The following is a 23,771-nucleotide window of genomic DNA, read 5'->3' as shown; positions in this document are numbered from 1 at the left end:
GCGCATTTTTTGTGTAGTCTGGCAACCATGATTTTTTTTTTAAGCCAATAAATAGCCGATTTTTGGCGCCATTTACTCCATTCTTCCGCTGGACGCCATCGTCGTTTCGTGTGTGTGTTGACCCGCCGAAGGAGAAGCAAAAATGTCTGGTCGTGGCAAGGGCGGAAAGGCCAAGGCGAAGGGAAAGTCTCGCTCCTCGCGGGCCGGTCTCCAGTTCCCCGTGGGCCGTATCCATCGTCTGCTGCGCAAGGGCAACTACAGCGAGCGAGTCGGCGCCGGCGCTCCCGTCTACCTGGCCGCCGTGCTCGAGTACTTGGCTGCCGAGGTGCTCGAGTTGGCGGGAAACGCTGCCCGCGACAACAAGAAGACCCGCATCATCCCCCGCCATCTGCAGCTGGCCATCCGTAACGACGAGGAGCTCAACAAGCTGCTGTCCGGCGTGACCATCTCCCAGGGCGGCGTCCTGCCCAACATCCAGGCCGTCCTGCTGCCCAAGAAGACGGGCCAGACCAGCACCGGCGGCAAGCCGGGGAAGAAAGGCGGTTCCAGCCAGGAGTTCTGAGGACATTTTTTGCGTTCTGCTCGTGCTTTGCTTCTCCCCTCAGTGTTCAAAAGATGCCCCGCTCCCCCATTACTGTCCTGAGTGTTTCATTCATGTCATTTGTGTTTGGTTTTAGTGCGGGCATTTTGCTGTGACGTTAGGCCTAGAGTTCGGCCAAATTCTCATCACTGCAGTCCGCTGCCTTTTCTTGCTGTATGTAAGAGTTTTCATCATGCCGGCTTCGTGCCGTGTTTTTTTAACCTCCCAAGAGTGGTGGAGTGAACATGTCATCTGAGCTGGAAATAAAACAAATTTTTCACTCGTACTTTGTGCATTTTTGTTTGACTTCGCTGCTGGTGTCGTCGAACCCTGGCCTGCTGCGAAGTTATCAACCGGTGCTTGGTACTACTAGTTGGGAACACGTTGATGTGAAGAATTAACTTCGATATTTGCGATTTTTTAAAACCTAGACTTGTATCCAGAAGTGTTAACTGCAGATTACAATTAAGCCCTCGTAAGCGTAATTTCCAAACCAGCCGTGCAAAACGCAAAGACCTCATACTGAATCAAATTACCCACCGCCTGCGTCACATTCGTACGTATTTTCACATGCTGTGAAAGTTGCCTACGCGCCTTTTCGTTCCGGGTCCACGCTTGACATGGCTTGACAAAAAAAGCGTGTATGTTTGCGTTTCCTTCCCCCTTTTTTTTCTTTTTCGCCGCCAGAGGGCTTGGAAAACGTCGTGCGGCGGCCGGGGAACCGGAGCCTGCTTTTGTGGAGTGTCGCGTATTACTTGCAGTGAGCCTTATCCGCCAAAATTCCTTCGCCACACAGTTAAAATGAGCGTCATTGTGTCAAAAACTGCCCTTAGCGTTGCTGCCGGAGTTTGTGGAACTCTCTTCCTTGGTTATTGTATCTATTTCGACCGGAAACGGCGGAGCGACCCACTGTTCAAGCAGAAGCTTAGGGAACGTAAGTTTTCTCTCGGTGGTTTCTTCATTTCTTTTTTTCTGGCTGCGAGTTGAAAGCATGTGCCTACTCTGAAGCCTTGAGGTGTCGGTAATAAGCCTACAAAAAATGCAGAACAGTTCCCAGCGAGGTTACGGTACGTTACCAAGTTTCTGTGAGCGTCGCCCAACGCACGTGGGGGGCTAACCGTTAGCACGGCCCGACTTTGCGAAATAAACGGCGTTGTTCGGTGTCTTTCAGGACGCGCCAAGGCACAGCAACAGAAAGAAGCACGCAAGGGCACTGGCAAGGTAAGATAAGACGGTCGCTTAGTTCATTTCGAACAGCGGTGATTTCGTTGACCTCGAATGTAACGCTTCCAATGCGCAGCTCCCAGACCTGAAGGACTACGACGCGGTCCAGAAGTTCTTCATCCACGAAGTCCAGATGGGCGAAGAGTTGCTGGCCCAAGGTAAAAACAACATCGCGCTACCCGTCGGCCTTTGCGCGAGCAAATAACCAAATCCCAACCGGTACAACGGCTTGCTTACATGAGTCAGCGGTACTGTTGATTGTCATGTTGCAGTTCGTACGTCTTACGGCCAGCATGGACAGTAGTTGGCGGCTGCAACTTGAAACAATATTTCGCTTTGTGTCTTTGCTGCCCGTTTAGTGCTGTATGTCAGTTTTCTGCTGTGCTCTAGGCAGCTGAACAGTGCTTTTCGCTCCTACAACTTGTGGATATTCATTGCTGCTCACGGAGGTTTGGTAGGCGTGGGTCGCTATAGTTGTCGCAGACGCAGTTGAAACTGCTTTGGAGAGGAACTTTGCTCTACGTACGAATATCATTGCAGCGGGTCGAAGTCATTTGCTCCCTAAGAATATGGATCCTGTGCCAAGGTTTGTAATGACCACAAACTGAAAGCACACATGCTTGCAGACATGGGTAAAAATAGTGGCACTTTGCTGATGATAACCGCTACATTTAGAATTTCAAGGGTGCGCAAAGGTGTTCAGGTCACCGACAGTTCACCTGGAATGCAGAGGTGACATTGCATGAAGTGCTGGTGGAAAAAAAGCCAAAATAAGGGACTTCCAAGTTTTTCCAAGAAAATTGGTTGGAGTTTTAAGGTATCATCAGCATTTTGCTTTTCACTTTTGTTAGGTCTTGTGACAGGCTCGTTTTGGTCGATGCAGCAACTGCATTTGCACTGTCACTGTTCCCAGTGTTTGTGTGTGTGTGTGTTTTTTTTACTTGTTTTTCTTTTTCACTTTTATTTCTCGGGAAACGCAGAGCTGTCTGTGATTGGTGAATAACTCGCTTGTCTACTCTGAAAATTTCAACCCGAGTGGTGCCTTTGTAGCTTGGGAACCACACGGTCACAAGTTAAGTGTCCGTGTAAAGTTGCGTGCTAACAATAGACAATGCAGGGGGGGGGTCCACTGCTGTGGTGTTCATATCTTTCTGTGGCCGATTCAAACACGGGAAATTTAAATCCCTTTCTTTTTTAAATTTCTTTTTTTATGGCAGGTGCCCCTCGTGTGAAGTGAATTCTCGTATTCTTTGCCTGGAGCTTTCGTTTCCAAACAAGAAAAATTTCCCACTTTGTTTTGACCGTTGCCTCAGCTTGGCACATTGAAAATATTCCTGCTTTTAGGCGGATGCAAGTTTGCCAGAAGTTAGTGTTAACCAGTGTCGTAAATTTTACGTACCTCTCTAAATTTGACTCCAAAAGCGCTGCTCAGGTTTGCGAGAACTTGGTGTTAGCCGGTGTCGTTAATTTTACATACGTGTCGTTAATTTTACATGCTTCTCTGGATTTGTCTCCAAACGCACTGCTTGCGAACCACTGAAGGCTGTATTCGGTCGCCAAGAGCCATTGCCCGGGTTGTAATGTCCGTGGTGCATTACTTTGTGGTGTACAGTCTTTGTCGAAAGGTTCTAGGCCTTGCCAGGTGTTTATAGGGCACAAAGAATTCAAAATGCAAGAATACTGCTCGTGTGGCGCAAATGGTTTATGCCAGACGAAGTTGCCCCTTTCTTTCTAACCATCATAAATTAGTTTGTTCGCACTTGAACATTAAGCTTCTTCTGTGAAGTCTTCGAAACAGTTGTCGTGGCCCAGAAAATTTTGACAAAGACTGTACTATTGTGCAAATTGTGGGGCAGAAGTGTTCTGCTAATATGGCCTACCCTGGTTCCCCCCTTGATCTTTGTTTAGCTGTGGGGGATCTAAAGTGTGATTAGTTAAGTGGTGGGATGAAGTCTGCCTCCCCCAATTCACTATGCGAGCTTGTGCAGCTACGCATGGAATGTTTTCTACTGTTGCTTATGTTCCTAGTAAACCATCGTACTAAGCACCTTCTTGTTACGGATTCAAAGTCCAAGAGGGCAGTAGTCCGCTCTTTCTTAAAGGAACACTGACACGAAAATTTTATGCTACACTTTTATTGCTTTTATCAATGCTTAATGGTCTGGCCAACCTGAAACAGCACTTCAAATACTTCAGCGCGTGACAGTTAATTACACTGAACGGCCTGAAAATCGTTTGTTTCAAATTCCCGCACTTTCATCCCGAACGGCGCATATGACAAACTCCCTGCCTGACCTCACCGCTTTGTGCGGACGTCACCGGCGCCCGCTTGAGAGGGTGTTGCGCCCGCTCGCCGCTCGTGGGGCTGCGCGCGTGAAGTGACGTCACGAGCTTTTGACGAGCGCTGTCGCGTCACTTCTTTTTCCTCTCCTGAAGTGATGCCACGCTGATTACCATTTGCTGAGTGCCGCTCGGCGCGCTGCTCCGTCGGCACGATAAATGAGATCCAATTGAACTATGTTCTTTGCGTCGCAGGTGTCAGTGTCAGTGCTCCTTTGGTGTCAGTGTCAGTGTCATTGGTGTCAGTGCTCCTTTAACTAATGTTGCCCTGTACTTGGTGGATCGGCCTATGATGCACCTTCATTGAAGCACTGATGAGGCCCTATTTTGATCCAGCTTGAGTGAAAGGTACCCGCCGCTGTGGCTTATTGGCTAAGGCGTGCTGCTGAGCACAAGGTCGCGGGTTCGATTTCCGGCCGCGGCGGCCGCTTTTCTAATAGAGGCGAAAAGCAAAAATACCCGTGTTTTTGAGATTTTGGGCGCACATTAAAGATCCCCAGGTGGTCAAAATTAATCCGGAGCCCTTCCACTACGGCGCGCCTCATTGCCTGCGTTGTGTCGGTGCGTTAAACCCTACAATCAATGAATCAATTGAGTGAAAGGTGAACATATTGTTCCACTTATCTTCGAATCTACCTTATGGGCAGCTATGTTGGATTTGGTTGTGTGGAATTGCAGATCAGCAGTGGTTGGGGACTGCTTTACATCGACTCCTGATTTGTAGGACTGCAGCCCATGCAGTCTTTCTTTCGGGTGTGCTTTGTTAACAACCCTGCATTTAGCTTAATGCCGAATTGACGAGGCGGTGCGTTTTGAAGAAATGGAATTCAGAAAAAGACGTCCCCTTTACCAAAATGAGAGGGAGCGAAACATGTATTTGATCCAGGGAAAACGAGAAGAATGGTCTGTGGCTTTTTTTCAGTCCAGAAAGCCAAGAGGTTTCACCGCTGGGTGGGCCTGTGCAATTAGGTGTTATTGACCTTAGGGCAGCGAGCTGGTCGGGGGTTGGGAACAGAGGGGTGCTGTGTGTTAGGGCCATTTCCGTACCACAGGGGTGAGACAGCTGCGCATATTGCGCCTTTCTGATACAATTCCATTTTCCTGCGCCAAGATGCTCCAAAAGCATGAAAATGGCGAAAATTGCGCCAAACTGCTCCAGAAGAGCCTCAACGGCACGGATTTTGATGCTCATGTCAGTTTCGGCGGGGACAAAAGCCTCCCGCATATCCCGGTCACCGCTTTTATCGTCGGTCGATCGCAAACGCAGAAATGGCAGAAATAGAAAGACTGAAACGAAGCAAGCGATAGCTTCTAAAACTCGATTCGCTTAATTCCGTCCGGGTTCGCAGAAACGGCCTTCTCGATTAGGCATCGCTGTGGCACCAAACATGGCCGCCGCCTGATCGGCTGCTACCAACGCGATCAGTGCGTATAGCCGATATTTTCCTTGGTTTATTTTACGCTATCACCTGAGTTCCAGTCTATTAATTCTATCTGTTGTGGATCTGAACAGTGACGTTAACGCAAGGATATGGTTTGAGATTGGTGCCAGATTACGGGAAGTTGGGCGGCTCGAAAAAAAGTTCATTTAAATGTGGGGCCTACGACTTCAGCGTGGTTTGTCCTTGACTGCGAAACGCGGTGCGCGCGTCTATAACCAGGTTCGGGAAGTAATTTTTTGGCTTGTTGTGCTGTTGTAAAATGTTGAGGTGTTGGTGTGCTTCGATGCGCGATTGCGAGCCTCGGGGATGGAACTGTCGACACGAAAGTTGCGGGCGCGCTTTGCTGCGGCGCCGCGACCTGTTCAGGCAGCGCTCAATAGCTGCAGGGCTATACGGTTGCCATAGCACGCGACTATAACACTTGATGTATGCAAAGTGAAATTTAATGCCAAAATCTGGGTGGCTAAACAATAACGCTACTCAAATGACCATAGGGTGAACCTGCGCCCCGGGGACTGAAACGGGTAGGCTGGTTGGGCTATGCAACCGTTAGCTCGAAGCTGCTCAACTGTTGCCGTGACTACAGTCGTTTGTACAACGCAGCCTGGGATTACAAAAATAATAACTTTAGCATTAAAACAGCAAAAAAACGCTACAATTGCGGGGCCGTTAAAGGCCAACTGCACTCAAAATTTCGACCTCTTGAAAACGCTATTTTCGTATAGTCTGCTTGAAAAGAAGGCAACACGCGAAATACGACATCTGAAATACGCGCGTGGACGCCGCAAGCGGCCAGCAAAAAACAGCGATTTTGAAACCGAAACCGAGGAGAGCGCGGCCATTGTAGTGACGTTGCAGCCGTCCAGCGAGCGGCCGGACGGTCACCAGCTCGGGGGAATGTCTGCGCGCAAGCTCTACGTGCGCACGGGTAGCACATGGGTGAAGCGCCCGCAGCAGAGCTCGACCGGTTCTACAGCTGCGTGGCTGGCCAGAGGAAGAAGCCCCCGTCGGCTGGAACGTCACAGGCGCGTCATGGCTGTTTACGCGATCCGCCGGTAGGTGCAGCGTGGTCTGCGGCGGAGCTTTTTAAAACGCTTCTGACTGATTAACGAGGCGTGTTATGGGGCTACCACTTGCGTCCCAGCTGATTTGAGGGTACTCACTACGCATTAAAAATAAATTTGGTCCACGTGAAATTTGAGTGCAGTTGGCCTTTAAATTTGATAAGAGTTTTAGCAGTCCGTCTGTTCTGTCGTGTACATAGTTACCGTGCTCACCGGGACTCGTCTGAGCACTTGGGCATTCGTAGCCGTAGGGGGATTAGTTCCGCGGACCTGCCTTCGCCTTGTCCGCGCCTCCTCGCCTCCTCGCCCTTCCGCGCGTGCAGGCGCAGACCGGTCCGGTAAACCCGGTAACAAAGTAACCAACAGAACAGACGGACTGCTAAAACTCTAATGTTAACGGCAGTTTTGTTGTCAGTGTTGCGTGCAGGCGCAACACAATATCACCAGTTAGAAAAAAGGTAGTGCAGTTAGTACTTTGTGATACTCTTAAAAACTCTTTCAGGTAAGGCTGTTTGAGTGTTCTGTGTATTCAAAACTGATTGAAATGTGCACTTGACCCTGCAAATTGCTGAAATAATGATTTTTTAAGCTCACAAGACGATGTATTAAATGTCCCTAACTGCTCCAAATCAAGATTCTTCTGCTCCAAAATCGAAATTTTGCTGCTCCGAAAACTGCTCCCAAATCTGTTTGGGCTGTCTCACCCCTGGTACCATCACGTGGTATGTGGTCAGCGAAATTGTGCCAGACTTAATTTGCGTTTGTGTACGTGTGGTTGAATTGTGAAGCTTATACCCCTGTCAAACGGCAAATCTAATGGAATTCAAAGTGAATGACATTAGCTGTTAATGACATTCAATTTGGCTGTGCGTGTCTACACGGCAAAACAAATGTCATTTGAGAGTGATAGCGGTGACGATAGGCAAGCTCACAAAACCACAAAATTATATTTTAAGTGCGTCTACAGTGTTTTCATACATAACATATTTTTAAAACATAACGAACGATTACTTTTTGAAAATAGAAATAAGGCAATCACCAGTTTAGGTGACATAAGTAGACATTGCAAGCTGAGACAAGTCCACGAAAAATTTGTATTAAGGCAGCGCGCCCATTGGGGATGAGGTTTTCTTTTTTTTGATAGTACTCGTTTGTCTTTCTTTGTTTGAAAAAATACATTAAGGGTAAAATATGTTTACTAACAGTTTTCAGAAACAGTATTCTTTGGTGTATTACTGAACTTTCTTGTCTAGTGATGCGCCACTGCGGTCGAGGCTACTCATTTGTCTACTGAACGAACTCCCGAACCTCACTTAGCCGCTAAATGTCATTTGCCTCAAATGTCGTTCGGTTTCTCGTTCAGCGCCGAATCAATGATGTTTAGAGTGAATGACATTTGCTCGAAGTGCCATTAGATCTGCTGTGTGACAGAGGAACAGAACCTTCGCTGTTAAATTGCAGCCATAGCACCCGATGATGGGACCATTGTTACCAAGGTCGGAACCTTCCTTGGCCCATATGGCTGGACACCACATTGGCCGTGATAGTGTCCCATATGAGGGACACCATGACTGCCTGAACCGGGTAGTCATAACAAGCAAAGCGCAGGCTAGACAGCTGTACTGGTAAAGGGCTAGTGCGTTGAGACGTTTAAGTTTGAATTTTATGGGCACAAAACTCGGCTCAGCACGACGAGCCGTGGAAAGGCTTTCGTTGTGCAGCCAGCTCATGATAAGGATGAATGTTCCAGCTGTTTGTTTAGCTATAAATGACCAGGCTCTGGGTACCTGCACAGGTGATGCCAGTATAGCAATTGTTTGCTGGTGTAGCCAATGCCATTGCCAGCACTAGTTTCTGCAAAGGAAAACTTGACAACCACCTCAGTGCAATGTTACGACTACAAAGAAAAGCTGTGTACAGCCTTCTCAGTAACTTCGCAGTTGAAAAGTTCCTCCTGGGCCAGGATTCGAATTCGGGACCACCATCATGCCCCCCCCCATAAATCTTGTCGATTAACACCTGTCGATCAATTCGCTCTCACATTGCAAATGGCTAGCCTTTGAGGTAGTTCATTTGGTGGAGTGGCTGCCCTAGATGCTCAATGGTCCCGGGTTTGAATCCTAGCCCAGGATGAATTTTTCTTCAACTGTGAAGCTTCTGAGAAAGCTGTTCAGCTTTCCTTCCTAGCGGGCCCCTAAATCGGGTCGATTTTCAGCACTAGTTTACCCCATCTCCTCCTCCTTCTTCTCCTCTCTCTCTCTCTTTTTGTGTCCGTCCGCTGTCTTATGAACTCATACTTTTACGAACTTTAGCACAGGACGAATAAAGACGAAACACACGCTAGACTTCAACTTGGTTTATGCAAAAGGGAACAGAAAAACACGCATATATGTACATGATTTGAAAAAACAAAAACAAACAAGCACATGAAATCCACTTTTTGGTAAGAGAGGGGGTGTCCCATGATCATGCGCAGTCGGCGACTGGTGTGCACACGTGTCGGTGAAGATCATGTCCTGTAATGTGACCAGGCGTTGTCTGTGCATCAATGGAAAAGTGATAAGAGCGAGTGTAAACATTGCGCCGTTTCATCTCTGCGGAATCATGTGCTTGTTTGTTTTTGTTTTCTCGAATCATGTACATATGTGTGTGTTTTCCTCTTCCCTTTTGCATAAATCAAGTTGAAGCCTAGCGTGTGTTTCGTCTTTTCTTCGTCCCGTGCTAAAGTTCGCTAGAAGCACGAGTTCATTAGTCAGCAGCAACCAACTCGCCCAACTCTCCGCTTTAATCGTCCGCTGTCTTGCTCGTAGAGGTTTGTTACGGAGTTTGTTTACGCCGCCGGAATCTGTAAAGTGACGGAGATTTGCGCGTCTTCTCTCCTGCCAGGCGACGTTGAGAACGGCGTGGAGCACCTGAGCAGTGCCGTGGCCGTGTGTGGCCAGCCGCAGCAGCTGCTGCAGGTGCTGCAGCAGACGCTGCCCCCGCACGTCTTCCACCTGCTCCTGCAGCGCCTTCCCGTGGTCTCCCAGGTGGGCAGCTTGCTCTCGTTCTCGTGCTTGCTCTCCTGCGCTATCGTATGCCCGCCTCTGAGCAATGCAAATAGAGGAGCGTCTCTACTCGTGGAGGCCGTACAGCCATATGCACTAAGGGAAAGTATGACCGGCAACTTCACTGACCACGTCAGGCTTAAAGGCCAACTGCACTCAAAATTTCGGCCACTTGAAAACCCTATTTTCGTACAGTCTGCTTAAAAAGACAGCAACATGCAAAATACAACAGCTGAAATACGCGCGTGAACGCCGCAAGCGGCCAGCAAAAGTTGGCGATTTTGAAACCGAGGAGAGCGCGGCCATTGCAGTGACGTTGCAACCGTCCAGCGAGCGGCCTGGGCGGTCGCCAGCTTGGGAGAAAGTCAGCGCGCAAGCTCTAGACGCTTACGGAGCAGAAAATGGGTGAAGCGTGCACAGCAGAGCTCGACCGCTTCTCCAGCTGCATGGCTGGCCAGAAGAAGAAGCCCTCGTCGGCTGGAACGTCACAGGCGCATGCGGCTGTTTACGCGATTCGCCGGCAGGTGCAGCGTGGTCTGCGGCGAAGCTTTTATAAGCGCTTTTGACTGATTAACGAGGTGTTTCAGAGGGCTACCACTTGTGTCCCAGCTGATTTGGGGGTATTTACTACGCATCAACAGGGTGCCTGTACTCCGTTTCATACATCAAATGCAACGCTGTGAAGGCTACACAAGTAGTCCGCAAAGAAAGAAGGTGTATCGCTCCGCGCGGTTTTGTGGCCGTGTGGTCTAACGCGTCGGTCTGGAGAGAAGACGCTGAATCTTGAAGTACATGGGTTCGAAACCGCGTTCCGACATTTTTTTTTTTTTTTTAATTTTTTATCACATTTTCTGTGAGTTCAATTCTAAATCTCATTTCGTTCCCAGGAACGTAAACACTACGCGCATGCGGGAATGAACTGCACGTATGTGTTCATTGGATGCATACCGTGTTCATTTGTGCTGGCCGAAACAAGCTCGCACCGATGTTTGACCAGCAATGGCGATTTTGTCGCGATTCGGCAGCATTGTCGGTTTAATTCGTTGATTCTAGCGAGACCTTTGTGTAAGAAAAACGTGTTAATTCATTGATTAGTTAGCACAGCTGCTCCAACCAGGCTGAACTACCAACAAGTGTTCACTTTCAACTTTCGTTTTCGGCGTTGCCCTGATGATATACTTCTTTCTGGGCTCCTCTTAAAACACTGAGCATGTTATTGATTGTACCAGGCCGCCAGCAGAGCAACGGGTTCAGTTTTTACCGAAATAGTTTGGAACCGACTTTCACACTGCGCTGTGGAGTAGCCCGATGCACTTGGTGCGAATAACGCATCATTTGTTATTCATGGGAAAGGCCAGAAAGCAGATTTCTGTACCCCTTAGAATACTGATTTATGGCACAGAAACGCATAATACATGTTTTAGATTTCTTATTCACGCCTTTCCAGTCCGAATATATGCAACGTTTTTGTGAATTCTTGTGCGTGATTTATTTGTTTCTTCACTACAATCTTTCCCCGCGGAAGCAAGAGTTATATCCTTTTTTGTGATTAACAAAGAGTAAACAAAAACCGGCGTTCAAGGTTGCGCGGAGAGCGAAAACCTGATACGAAAGCGACAGACATAAAACGCAAACTCGCATATTTCGATCGTTTGTCCGGCAACACGCGCGTTTTTATTTGTCAAGCTGATGATAAATATTCATGCTTTAAGGTTGCCGGCGAAGCATTTATTGTTTCTGGCTCACCGCAAGCAACCCCCATTACTTTTGGTCGCGGAAGCACACAGCGCAAACAAGAGCGCTAGCTTTACAGCGTTGCACTTGATGTATGAGAAACGGAGTATAGCGACCGGGAAAACAGGGAAAAGGCGGGGAATTTTGAGCTTCAACGACCGCTTTTAACCGCTCTTTAAAATGCTATTCAAGGCACCAACGCACTTGCTTGTGCAGGAAAGGAGTGACCGCAGGCACGAAATTGTCGACGCAGCCGTAAAAATATACCGCGCATGAATCACGTGCAGAGACTCGCCGTGCGGGTCACGCAGCTCGCAGCTGGCTTAGGTTGCTGGGTGCACTTGCGCAGAGGGACGATGTAGGTGGTGCCCAAATCACTCGCACAATGCGCTTTTTTTTTTTTTTTTTTTTTTTTCCAGCGAGTTTTAAAAGGCAGCGCTTTTTGGGAGCTAATCTTGAAAGAACTTCTTTCCTATGACATCAGGTGCCAAAATTACATGATAAAAAAGGAACATGACATGGTTTAGCGTGAACCGCGTGAGGCGTTTTCTGCTCAAACTGAACAAACCGAAGTTAATCAAAGTACATTTTGAGAATTAGGGCACTTGCAACAAATGTGTTTTTCCCTGCGATAGAATGTGTTGTCGCTACGCTTTTTATATGCTTCACGGACCATCTGCTGTATAGGTCAGGGAATTTCGTTTAAAATGGTCATGGAAGGAAAAGTCAGGGAAATTGAATTAGGCAATTTGCTAGACACCCTGATCAAAAATAAATTTGGTTGAGGTGAAATTTGAGTGCAGTTGGCCTTTAAGTAAATTGATACAGTTAAATTGATACAGTTAAAACCGTGTTACAAGAGACGCTGTTACATAATGTACTCGGTTGTATAAGACATTTGAATTAAGACGGTCTGATTGATTTTCGCACTCGTCATTTTAGCAATGTCACATACAAGAGACCTTGACTACAAGAGACATTTTTCTTTTACCCGCCGTGGGGGCCCAGTGGGTAAGACATTGTGCTGCTGCGCCCAAGGATGCGGGTTCGATTTCCGGTCCCGGCGGCTGTTTTCTGATGGAGGTTAAAAGCTAGTGTGTTCGAGATTTTGGCGCACGTTAAAGATCCCCAGGTGGTCAAAGTTAATCCGGAGACCTCCACTACGCATGCCTCATCGCTTGTGTAGCGTCGGCATGTTAACCTCATAATCATTCGAGAGACACCTTTTCTGGGTCCCTTGAGTGTCTCTTGCAATGCGGTTTTACTGTAGCGGTAGTCGCAGGCTGGTTTTGCCCTGCATCATGTAGATGTCTGGCCTCAGTGGTTGCAGATTCGTTTCGAATATGCAAATATGCAAGTCGTAGAAAACTTGCGAAACCGCGATTCAAAAATTTCTGGCGCCACTTGTGCTTTAGATGTAGTGCAAGGCGCCTAGTCACTAAATGCCTGCCTGCACTCTGATGCCTTGGAGTAAGAAGCAAAAAAAGTTGAATAGAGCCACGTAATTATAAAGGGTCTGCAAGTTGGAAAGAAACACACTAAGGCTTGTACGGGGGATAGAAAAACAAAACCTAGTGCAGCCTTGCAAATCATTATGCATTTCGTATCAACTTCAGCCAGGTATGACTCTCCACACAACTAGAAGACGGGAAATGAACTGCTATTTCGGGGAGTGAAGCGGGAAGGCTTAATTACCATTTAAGGCATATGCGGAACAAAATCGTGGAATTAACGGTTTGAGAGTGACCCCACAGAAGCTGCGCATTTGCTCTCCTTCTCTTCCACTTGAATGACCGCTGACCACCCATTGGAGCACTTTTTTTTACAGAGGTGACGAAAGGTGCTGTTGGGAGGGTGGGGTTTTGCTGGGGCCCCTGATGTTGATTTCTGCTAGTTTCTGCAGGTTCTCTGAGATGTGTGGTGATGTCCCCAAGAAGTTCCTAGCTGCGGACGCGGCTTCCCCCATTTGCCCCGTTGGCACGCTCGCAGACGACTCGGTGTTCGCGGCCGCTCGCATCAAGACAGACTGATCCAGTATTAAATGCTTTGAGACGTGTTCACCCCCGACTCCAATTTCGCCTCGTACACAGTGCCGCTCTCCTAGCATGTTCGTAGAATTTACCGTATTCTTGCATGTATAACCCGCCCCTGCATATAATCCGCACCCCCACTTACTTTTAGCCCGCCCGAAAAGAAACGAAAAATATTCTTGCGTATTGCCGCACATTTGATACAGGAAAGGCTGCACCAAAGCTACTGCTCAAGCAACGCATCACATGCTATGTAGGCAGAAAAAGCGTACATTTAGCAAGTCGAATACACTGACTGCAAGGCGAAAGTCACTATTCACTCAGTGTCACTGCCGTCGCTAGAGCTATCGGAGGGTTGCAAGCTGGGCTAGTTGGGGAGGCATTCTTTGATAAAACCACCGCGAACTCAAAGACGAAGCTGCAATCGTCACTTGTACACGAGGTCATCTTCACAACCCAATGCGCAGTGCAGCTTCACGCACAGCGTGCATTGCCGTGAAGCTGCACTGAAGGAAACACCCCGCAGCATATTTATCCGCACCCCTACTTTTTGTATTTTTGTATTTGGTGTGGGTTATACGCGGGAAAATATGGTATGCCACATTGAATGCTCCAGGGTAGGGATCAGTGTACAGGGTATGACCACAGTCCTTCAATGCTTTTCTGGTTTTCGTTTGGGGACAAAGGCTACCACGAGGGGCGCAGCACCACCGCAGATGAAAGGGTGTTGGGCGGCCGCCGCTGCTCCGTGCGTGCAGGTGCGTGCGGCAGAACCTGCACCAGCCTTTGGCGGCACTTTCTCGATAGAAACGCGTTGTTGGTAGTTGTACCCTGAATTGTTGCTGCAAAACGAAGCCGGCAGGGAAGTCTTATGATTGCAGCCCTTCGGGGGAATTTGTGTGAGGTAGAAGCATGCTCGGAACCGTCTTCTGATGTCTGGGTATGACTCTGAGAAATTTCTCAGAAGTCCCCAGGGGTGGGAGACTTCAGGGGGAGCTGGGTTCCGAGATGATGTAAATTATTTCCTGACCTTTGACCGCGCTCCTGGTAGCCCTTCCCAGCTGCAGCTCTCGACCTTGGAAATCAATTTCACAGCACGGCCATCATAGCTCTGCAAATGGCGCAGTTCGTTTCTAGGGAAAGTTTACGCGTGACGAGCTGCTAACACGGGCTGCTAACACGGCACAAGCCTGGATGACACCACGTCACTGGGCCTAGCTCAAACACCTCTGCTGTTACAAGCGACTCGGAGCGGCTTGGTTGTGGCAGTGAGGCCTATGCGAGTGTACGCTCACGTGAACTCCGAAGCCAACGCTACAAATAACCCAACGGAAACAATTCTGTGCGCCTGGAATGCGATGATAGCTCAATCAGATAGCCGTCAGTTTCAGAATGCGAGGTACCCAGGTTCGATCTTCCATGGGACATGTTCTTTTTCTTTCAAACTGGAGGTTTTTTGTTCACGTTGGACAACTTACTGCCAGGTTAAACAGCACAAGGGAATTTTCTTTTAACCTTGACATAAATCCTTCCTTTCTGTTGTGGAATTTGGTAAGCTTGATAGTGTACTGGTTGGAAGTAGTGTGCCTGTTTGAAAGCTGCGCATGTGGATAGCCAAGTTATATTTTAGCGTTGTCCTTGTAAAAGACGCTTCTGCATTCCAGAGTGCTTGTGATGGATACAGAGACCTAAGCTTCAAAGAATGTTGTGCCCATGAAAAGAAAAAGACGCTCTAGGGCAACCCTTAATCTAAAAATTAGCGCGCAAAAAACACTTTGGCACAGAGGAAGCACGATTGGACAAGTGTTTGTTCTGTGTTGTGTTTTTCGCACTCCTATTTTTAGAGCAAGTGTGCACTAACTTGCCCAACAATCTGTTTTGGTGAGGCAACCCTTATGTCACAGCAAAAACTTGTCGATCTAGATATGTCATGAGCAACTGCTAACCGTCGGTGGATGTGTTTGACTTGGATAGAGGGAACAGATGCATGCGAAAACAAGAGCAGAACGTAGGCATCTGCAGAATTTGTCTAGAGAAGGCAGCCGTGTTCGAGAAATGGGCACTTTGTCAGTCATGACTTATGGTAGCTTTTGGGAACTGCTAAAAGCAAAAAAAAATTACACCATCTTCTCGCGGGGAACCATGAGGAGGATGCGAAGCATCATAGGGGTTCCGTGTAGGTTCCATTGCGTTGCCGTTATGTTGTTTCATTTATCGAAGCACGAATTGGAACGTAGTGTGAACCCCCATGTAGAGACAGCGAAGAGACCGACACCAGCGTTACCTGATCGAACACCTCCTGGTTCTCGTCTTTCTTTATTGCGTGCTCACGCTCCTACCCCGCTGCCCGCCCTCTTCGTCCTCTTCTCTGGTTGAGCTGCGAGGCACGTGGCGCTTCCCGCCGCAGCTTTCCCGCGGGAAATTCAACATCCTCCTCTAAAGTTTTCAGTTTGTCTTTTCCGTTGACGTTCAGCTTCGCGTGCCTTCGTTGTATCAGTAGCTTCTTGACGTAGTTTGAATGAGTCAAGGACATAAGGCGCGTTCGTAGCACATGCTCCTGTCTCGGTTTTGTAGCGCAGTGGGAAGAGCGCCACGTACCTCCCGTTGCGGCCAGAGAGTCATGGGATCGAAACCGGGCGCCGCTAACTATTTCTTTTTTTATAGTGTAGGGGGAGAGGTGCGGACGGACAGACGACGGATGACGGAGCCGAGAGCACGAGATGCTTCGCATCTAAAAATCGAGACTAACTGTCTTGAGGTGCTTTGGACCTGAGTTCAGTCAGAGTGGTTTTGCAGATGGTTATTTGACATTTTTATGCCTGTTTTCACACATGTAGTGTGGGGTGGTGTGTGCACTATGGCAGCAATGAGTCCGCTGCTTTCGCGGAAGACTACAGCACCATCTCGTGGCCCATAGAGTGTTTGATCCCTTCATAGTCAATGCTGAGGCTGTTATGAAGACCTTTCCTGTTATGCATTCAGTTACGCTTTGGAGACAAATGTGGTGGGAGATGGCCTTCAATGGATGATAACCATTTATGGCCTCCTGATGGAATCCTCTAAGGACACCTGGCAATCCATTTTATTGTTTAAAAAAAACTGTGCTGTAAATGATAGTAGATAAGCAATAGCCATAAATAAGCAGCAGTCTCTGCACCGACAGCTGACGTAATAAAAAAAAAGATATGAAACATTCAAAGCGGACGCCTTCAATTGCTATGTTTCAAGCACATGCGCTGTGAGGTACAGCGGGTGGTCGGGAAAAACTGGAGGTGGGATCGCACGCCAGGAAGCAGAAGCAGCTGCACCAGTGGATGATAGGCTGCTGCCGCTCATGCTACACGAGCTGCCTTGAGAGGGAGTGAGCAGGAGGCTGCTGCGATGGCCAGCTAGCGGAACGAGCTTACGGTGCTCCTTGCCATGGCTATCGAATGGAATGACCAGCCCAGGGGCTGGTCAAAGGGTGACGGCTGCGGCCGAAAAGTTTAACAGAAAGTGCACGATCAAAGTCAGCAGAAGGTCAGGCGAGGCTTTCGCATTCGCATTCTTAGAAAGTTACAAGCGTCCCCCGCAATATCGCTATATCTATGCAGACTGAGAATTAGCCACATGTATGGCACTCGTGCTCAAGCACACAACCACCAGCATGCAACCAATGTGGAGGACGGCTCTCAGTTCTCCATATATTAATTTGATGTTCAGGATTAGAGGACACTAGACGCCGTCACTTTCCCGAGATTTGTAGATATGCCATACCCCTGCACCCTTCGCTATTTTAAGCAGATGAACCTATGTTTCCCACGAATCGCCTTTTAACTTACATTCAAGATATTGGGTTTTCAAAGCTTATTACCTACCGCGCGTAATTCCAAGATGGTATATGCCAGGATCTTTACATTTTTGACAACGTTTTGGCCTTTTACACACCCATACCAATAATTTATTTTTCAGCCCTCTCACGTCCTTTCAAATTTTATTTTAGTGTCTGAAAAACCACTCACTCTAACGTGGCGCTCTTTGGCCTCAATGCCCTTGTGTCGTAAACACATACATATATATACAATATCGCTAGTTGGCCTTTGAACCTGCTATGACGGCAGTCAATAACTTGGAAAGGAGAGGTTAAGTTTGAAATGAGCGCAGTGCATATTGTTGACGGGGTTGCTTCTTTGTCTGTCTCGTGTGCGCAGCGCTTGGCCGACAGCACCGGAGGTCCCCCGCTCGTCGAAGACGACGTCGAGTAAGTGGCGGCGCCATCTTCAAGGAGCTTGCGGACGCCATGTTGGGTACACGGACCGACTGACGCCAGCATCTCTTTTTCCACTGTAACTCCCCCTCCCTCCTCCCCCATCCCTCTCTGCTCCTCGCGCTCCGTAGTGCGAGCGAGGGGGTGCGCTGTTTCTTCTCTCAGCATCCCTCTTGTTGACACTTGTTGTTGTTTGGGGCAGACTTACTTGGCCTGTTTAGCCGAGACGCCGTGCCTGTTGTATCGGCTGCAGAGGCAACTACGCGTGTCTTCTTTTCAGTGTCTTCGATATTTGTTTGTTTTTTTAGTTCGTGGCTCTTTAAAACAATGATGCGTTTTTACTGCGCTGAGATTGTTAGATGAAGGCCAGGCTTCAGGGATTGGTCAAAGGAACAGTTTGTTTCTGCAGGTGTTACCGTGGAGTGTCTTACTAATAGGTACTGAGGGAAATCTGTAGCTGCGATTGCGTGCTGTTGTGGGTGCCACAACAGCATGCAGTCGTAGCTGGCAGTGTTCCTCACCGACTTGGCTTGGCTATCCGTGTGGCTTTTTTTTTTTTTTCGCTCCTATAGTCTAAATCGCAAAAAAAGAAAAGGAAGGTCACATTATTTTTCTTACATCAACCTTCTAAAAATTTCCTGATGAATAAATCTCCCGGAGCTCCACTATTCTATTGATAAAACAACTCTAAACTTTCACAATAATTTTTTTTTTTTTTTTTCTTAGCCATAGATAGCTTTTTAGCCGGTTCATGAGCCATGCCAAGAGCAGTTGAAACGTTTCTGCCCGGAACACAACGGCATCCTCGCTGATGCGTGGCTCACGTAGATACTGGTGCCAGATTTCCCTCTATTATAACTTAGTATGAAACTGTAAGGTGTCACCCTTTTCTTGGTAGTTCTCTCCTCGTTTCTCTCCTCAAGTTTTCCTGTTGCAGCTGAGTGTTTTTTTGGGCAACAGACGAGTCACTTTAGTGTTTGAGGCCAGTCAGCGAGAAAGACCTCGGGAGGGTATCAAAGCCGGCTGTGCCGTTGTGCTTGGCTTGGCTCCTTTTTGTATCTTCCAACTTTTGAGGCATTGAGAGTACGCCAACCAGCTGTGGTGTCACTTCGCGTGCAAGAGGCTAGTGGGGACATTGCGGAGAACACGAAACAAAAACATCAGGGCAGCATTCACCGCACTGTGGTGCAATTATTTGCTAGGAAAGTTGGTTGTCGTTCAAGCGCGATGCCCTAACCAAATAGGTCAGAACCAAAGCTTGTCGGTGCGATTGTTGAGTGGGGGGAAAAGAAAAAAAACAATGAACTTTTTTTTTTTTTTTTTTTTTTTGCTAGCTTCATTAGCTGAAGTATCACTTGGTGGTCGCATCAAGCTCTTGTCATTCCACTTGTGTCCTTAATTTGGTAACAAAAATTTATCTAATGTCAGTGCATTACCTTGACCAATGGGAGTGAGGCATTATGAAAGCTGAATTGTGGATGACCTGAATTTTATTATTGATGTTACATTCTGCCCGTAGGGATGTCTTTTCTTTTCTTTTTATTTTTTTCCCCCACACTTGTGAACCAGAAAAGCGGCGTTGTCACGCCTGGTATTAAAGAAAAGGTCAGGCCGGTGAGATGCGTGACATTTGTGCAAGTTTTAGGCATAGATGAGGCAGTTGCTTAGGCAGGAAAACTTTTTCTTTTGTAGAAGGAGCAGTTACTGAATGCACAGTGTACAAAACTAACTTGTCTAGTTGTTTCCGAGGAATATTGATCCTTTTGGGGGGGGTGTGAGTACTGGATACTTGTGGCAAACAGCAGTGTTTTTGTTTTTGAAGGGAAGGAAAAGTGTTTTTGCATGTATAAAGATCAGGTATTTGCCACGGCATTGCGCTTCATATTGGTTCTACATTTTTACTTTGATGTCAACTTGATATTTGAAGACATGTTAGTACTCCTCCTACTTTGCCGATAAATCTGATATGCTGTGGTGCCCGATTTTGAGTTGCCAACAAACGTTGCATGTAGTAATGTTGTTTTCCTTTTCTATTTTTCTGATAGCTGACACGTGTTTTGTTTGCGTAAGCCAGGTTGTGTGCCTAGGTACAATCCCCAAGAAGGGCACGCCATATCTGTGTGTAAACTGACGTATAGTAGCTGGACATTCGGCACCAAAAGTGCCTGGAAAGCAGTGCACATGTGGAATTTTGCTTTTTTTTTGGCTCACATCTAGCTCATTCTGCACTTAGAGTGACGTTCTAACAGAAAAAAAAGATTTGCTTTGTTGTTGTAATAAGTTTTCGAGCGGAAGGATGTGGTGGCAATGAAGCGACTTCCCGCAGTTGTCGCTTTTTGTGCAGGCATGTGTTCTACTGTTGGGCATTATCAAATCGCTCTGCGAAAACTTAAGGAAACCAGTGATCTGTTGCCCTTTCAATTGCAAAGCAGGGTTTATCAAAATTGGCTGTTGAGCTAATTGGTTCATGATTTAAATAAAATAACTTGCGGCACTGAGCAGACGAGCATGGAGAAAGCAAGAAATGACAGATACAGGCATGACTGTATCTGTTTTTTTTTTTGCATTCGCGTTCATTCGGCCCTGCACATTTTTACTTAAGTGATTACAACGAACTGCGCAAGTTGGTGTGCGTGCAAGAGGTTTTACAAAAGCGCAAAAGAAGACTAAGACTAAGAAAAGAGAGAAAAAAAAGAGAAATCAGTGTCCTATTGGGGTTTTTTTCTTCTTTTGTGCCCATGAACATTTTTTCTGTAAGGTTTATCGTTGGCTCAGCCAACGGAGGTTGTTAATATTGTTAACATTCACTATACACGCGATGCACTGTCTTGTTAAATAGTCGCAGTGTTATTCAACTGAGCCCTTTGTGAATACTACCTAAAATGCCTGTCGACCCTCATTGCTCCATTTTGTACAGCAGAGTCAAGGCATGAGCTGAAGACATTTTTAGGTACCACCTTCCGCGGATAGTTATAATTGGTGTGCATCAGTGTTTCTGCGTTCAGATTTGTTGCGGCTTTCTGGGACCAGACGCTAGATTCATTTTTTTTTTTTTTTTTTTTCCGTTTTGAACCGAACGTCAGAACGAAAGAATTTAAGCAGGAAAACTGGCCCCTGAATGGGACACACAAATTGAAAGAAGTCCTGGCTTTTAACAGTTTGTCCAATGACAAATTCTGTCTGCAGAGTTATGGCTGTAGGCTATAGGGCATTATGTAATAACAGGCAGAAAGTGCGTTGGGGCTACAACAGCGAATGGCCGGGCAGCATGGAAGTCATACCTACGCTCTGAAAGTGAGGCCCGATGTCAATTGGAGGCCGAGTTTGTTCGTAGTACATGCAATGCAAGGAGAGGCGTTGTGCTCTGTTTCGGGGACTGGTAGCAAGAAGAGCTATAGAAATTACTCAAGTAAACAAAGGTTTTTTTTTTCCCCCAATTTACGAAGTATACATGTCTTCGACACGTCTGCAGTGGTTTTATCGATTGTTGATGGCTCTGCTGTTCCTTATTGCTTGTGCAGGAACAAACAGCCCTTAAGGAGGCGGATAACACTTGTAACGCCACGAATTGTGCACAGATAATAGAAAAATTGCCTCTACCTCTGGACCTGTCGACCGTAAGACTGCTGTTCTCTGACGTAAAAAGAACGTTGGACATTGTGTTTGTTGATGGGTGGGAAGAAAGTGTGTCGGTTCGTTGAGTTTGTGTGGGTGTAGCGGAACAAAAAAGGACAGAAAAAGCTGAACTTAGCCCGTCGTCTGGGCTGTTGTCTTTATTTAAAAACAGCACTAGCATTGTATGAAATAAAACGGCGGTTTCTGCCTTTCCTGTTTCGAGCTTTGTGTCGTCTCGTTTCTTTCAGCTGGTTTTTGCACAAGAGGGCTGACTTCTGAACGCGCATAAGTAGTCCTGCTTTAAATAAAGTCTAAGCGAGTGCTCGAAGCTGTCGGTGCATGCCGCCCAAGTGGAACATGGCATCAGGTTACTGCCTCTGTCATTCACATGCTGTGGCTTAATAAATGACAGTCAAAATGCATGCAACGCACACACCCACTTAACTGTGTCAATCCTAGCACGAAATACTGATCTTGACCACATAAGCGGTAGTTCGCGGTGGTAAAAATTCACAGTCCAGTAGGGAGCGCTTGGAATATGTTGCGATTAGTGCACTCTACAACAACCCGCAGCTTGAACACTACACTGATCACGGACGCTGTCATTTGAATGTCTGGTTGGAAAGACTGCGATGGAGGGGCCTCGGATTCGGCTTTGGAACAGCCTTGGATTTGGGCTTCCTGTCGGATTGCGTGATGGTGTAGAGGCACTCGTAGAAGCTGGTTTGGGCCCCATCCTGCAGTCTTTCGTTGTTCGTTTTAAACACGCACACATGCACGATAGGTTTGTCGGATGCGTCTAGAGGAGCTTCACGGTTCCATAGGAGGAGACGGACCCTAGAAGAAGTCCAAGTCCAAGGAAGACCGCCGCCATGGAGCCGGCCATCTCCTGGTTTTCCGTCGCTGTCGACCTTGAGGGTGATGGGTGGGGGACAAGAGAAATGGAATTGTTTAATCTTTAACCTCTGAATTGGTGCATTGTACATGGCAGAAAGAGCGAGCTGGTAGTCGTGGCAACCCTTGTAATGGCACCGTTGTCTAGGGAATGTTTTTGAATTAAATTGTAGGACATGTAAACGGTATGTGGGCATGCTTTCTGTGTGTTCTCATTGTGTAACCATTTGATTTTGCAACGTGATCTCTCTAGAGAATGCTCCCATTCAAGTTCACCTTCGGCTACGCTGAAAAGCGGGCAAAAGATATTATTTGTATGTCTGTTGTGAACAAAGTCTGGTGAGCTATGTTCACTGGCACTAATTTCTGTGCAGAAACAAGAAACAAAGCTAATTGAGTGGACGTTGCATTGTTGAATTGTTAGAGAGGCTCACAAGATAAGTTCTCTGGGGCATGGGCAAAGCAGAAGCAGCCTTAAAAATCGTTACTCTACTTTCAAACAGTCTAAATAAGAATACTAAAGTGCCAATATCTATTAGTAGTACTGCACACGAAGCTGCTTCACTCCAATGCGCTAAAAATATTACGGAAGTTATCAAAGTGATATCATCATCAAAAGATTAGATCACGTCTTTTGTGATGCCATGTTTCACTCATTTTGTCTGTGAATAGGGGAAACTGTTTGTTTGAAGGTGGCCGTGATTGCTGGCGTGACATTGTAGAGATGTGGTTGGGATAAAAGGTTTTTTAAGTGGACATACAGCCAGCATAATTTTTAAGTGGAACGCTAAAAAAAGATTGCCTTGTTTTAGCCACCTATATTGGAGAAGGGCTGTTAAAGGAGCCATGAAGACAAAATACAAGTTGGGTTTATTAGAAAGACTGCTTAGTCCCGATAACAATTGATACCAATGTCATCGCAATCTTCGAACAAATAACGGAGATATTAAAGAAAACGTTTGAAGCAGTCGCAACCCCCTAGCCAATTTCCCGCAACTTTTCTATGACGTCACGGAACCTTGTTTGTGCGATTGGCGACCGCCTAACTGACCTGTCATGACAACACATGACTGGACGTCTGTAATGGGGCCTCTAGTTCCATTTGACCGCATCACATGAATGCTAATGTGCAGTTAACGCACTGAAAATTATGCTTTATTGTTGACCCGTATGACATCCTTGCTCATAACACGTCACTGTGGCGCAAAATCTGAAAGTTTTTAAATAATTGTTGCTTTTTTTTCGTTAAAAACACATCTTTTGGGGCTGTATTGGACCTGAATGAGATACTGAATCCTAGTTCTTTCAAATTACACGAAGTTGTATTTTCTCTTCATGGCTCCTGTAAAGTGGAAAGCCTTCTTCTAAAGTGAGCTTGCGTACAGCCAGCTTAATTTCTAAGCGAAACAAACAAAAAAAAAAGCTTGTCTTAGCCACTTAAAATTCCAGAAGTTGGAAGCCTCATTTTAAACTGGGTGCATTTACAGCCAGCATCATTTCTAAACGGAACACTAAAAAAGATGGCTTGTTTGGACACTTGGATTGCATAAGTGAA

The 23,771-nt window shown here is 46.9% G+C and overlaps 3 protein-coding genes across 7 annotated transcripts in view; 2 read left to right on the top strand and 1 right to left on the bottom strand.

Annotated features, from left to right (window-relative positions):
* The window catches only part of LOC144149814 (uncharacterized), a 43,582-nt gene extending 22,038 nt beyond the window's left edge, over positions 1-21,544 (top strand). Inside the window, exons 3-6 of the mRNA XM_077681468.1 lie at positions 1,933-1,962; positions 9,537-9,679; positions 17,652-17,701; positions 21,229-21,544. Coding sequence (XP_077537594.1) covers positions 1,933-1,962; positions 9,537-9,679; positions 17,652-17,701; positions 21,229-21,289 — 284 coding nt within the window. The 3' untranslated portion in view covers positions 21,290-21,544. The remainder of the gene's footprint in view (positions 1-1,932; positions 1,963-9,536; positions 9,680-17,651; positions 17,702-21,228) is intronic.
* Positions 71-866, top strand: LOC144149816 (histone H2A-like). The gene has a single exon (XM_077681475.1). The coding sequence runs from the start codon at positions 143-145 to the stop codon at positions 560-562; it is 420 nt and encodes a 139-aa protein (XP_077537601.1). The 5' UTR covers positions 71-142; the 3' UTR covers positions 563-866.
* Positions 21,143-23,771, bottom strand: part of LOC144149815 (equilibrative nucleoside transporter 1-like) — a 150,668-nt gene continuing 148,039 nt past the window's right edge. For all 5 annotated transcript variants that reach the window (XM_077681474.1, XM_077681471.1, XM_077681470.1 and 2 more), the window contains one exon: positions 21,143-22,233. In XM_077681474.1, the coding sequence (XP_077537600.1) occupies positions 22,122-22,233 (112 nt within the window). In that variant the 3' untranslated portion in view covers positions 21,143-22,121. The remainder of the gene's footprint in view (positions 22,234-23,771) is intronic.

Source organism: Haemaphysalis longicornis, unplaced genomic scaffold, assembly GCF_048455015.1.
Source record: "Haemaphysalis longicornis isolate Haplotype H1 unplaced genomic scaffold, Haemaphysalis longicornis Haplotype H1 scaffold_8, whole genome shotgun sequence".
Classification (NCBI taxonomy): Eukaryota; Metazoa; Arthropoda; class Arachnida; order Ixodida; family Ixodidae; genus Haemaphysalis; species Haemaphysalis longicornis.
This window is presented reverse-complemented; position numbering and strand designations above follow the sequence as displayed.

Excerpts from the sequence above, each read along its gene's own strand:
- LOC144149816 (XM_077681475.1), top strand. The coding sequence starts at position 143 with ATGTCTGGTCGTGGCAAGGGCGGAAAGGCCAAGGCGAAGGGAAAGTCT.